The sequence below is a fragment of the Trypanosoma theileri genome (genome assembly GCF_002087225.1).
Source record: "Trypanosoma theileri isolate Edinburgh chromosome Unknown TM35_Tth_58_V1, whole genome shotgun sequence".
In the NCBI taxonomy this organism is placed as follows: Eukaryota; Euglenozoa; class Kinetoplastea; order Trypanosomatida; family Trypanosomatidae; genus Trypanosoma; species Trypanosoma theileri.
This window is the reverse complement of record NW_021639900.1, coordinates 2,629-3,659: the sequence shown is the minus strand read 5'-3', so window position 1 is coordinate 3,659 and position 1,031 is coordinate 2,629. Positions and strand designations below refer to the sequence as shown.

Sequence of the window (1,031 nt, the reverse complement as noted above, 5' to 3'; positions counted from 1 at the left end):
GTATCCTCGCTCTCCTGCTCTCATGTGCGTGTGTGCACGTCCTCGCTGAAGAAGTGCCTGCCGCCGATCTTTCCGACCAAGTCCCTGATACGGAGAGTGAGACAAAGATTCTTCTTCAGGCTGATGACAGTTGCCCTCAACGTTCTGAAGAAGGTAAATCTTGTGCTGCTCCTGCTCCTGCTCTTGGTCCTGGTGGTCCTGCTGCTGCTCAAGAGCTTAACACCAACGGTCAGAATAATCAATCTGTAAGTGGTCAACTGCACGGTACTGGCGGTAGTGTCCTTTCTTCTCAGACGAGTGAACTGGGTAGTGAAGCTGAAGCCACTACTACTCAAAACGAGAGGGGGAATAAGTTAACAGGTGCAGAGGATGGTGCAGGAAGGAGTCAAGAAATTCACCAGCAGCAAGAGAGCAGACAAGATCCAACACAACGTAAAGAAGCTACTCCTGGGGTGACAGAAAACTCAAATCAAGAAGCTTCAACGCAGCAACCTCAACAATCTGGTGATACATCCAATAATAGTAGCGCAGTCAACACCAGTGCAGCCAGTGGAGAAGGTACAGGTGCACAATCATCTCCTCCTTCTGCGTCTTCTCAAACTGATGGAACTGCGGAAGGTGGTAATTCTGCAGAAACATCAACGAATAACTCAGCGAGTACGAACCCTGAAACTGATAGCACATCCACTAATGAGGAATCAACCAGCACCTCAACAACAACAACACTTCCTCCTGAAACTGCAAACAACAACAAGAAGGGTGATGCAGACAGCAGCAGCAGTATCAGCAGTTCTGTGTGGGTGCGTGTACCGCTGCTGATTGTGGCTGTGTTGTTCTCCGCTACTGTGTACTGAACGGGTGGGTCTCATCTGAGGACAAATAATAATAATGGTTACACTAAAATAATCATATTGCATACATCTCCCATGGGTGAATAAACTAATAATATGTTTACCAGCTTTCTCTTTTAATTCGAATAACTTTTACTTTTGTGTGTGTGTGTTCTTTTTCTTATAATTCCATTACTTGCT

At 46.1% G+C, this 1,031-nt stretch overlaps 1 protein-coding gene across 1 annotated transcript; it reads left to right on the top strand.

Moving 5' to 3' along the window:
• Positions 1-2: 2 nt before the first annotated feature.
• Positions 3-854, top strand: TM35_000581010 (uncharacterized protein; the record flags this gene model as incomplete). The annotated part of the gene is made up of 1 exon (XM_029030870.1): positions 3-854. A coding segment is annotated over one exon (852 nt), but the record flags the coding sequence as incomplete, so codon positions are not given.
• Between the last annotated feature and the right edge of the window lie 177 nt (positions 855-1,031).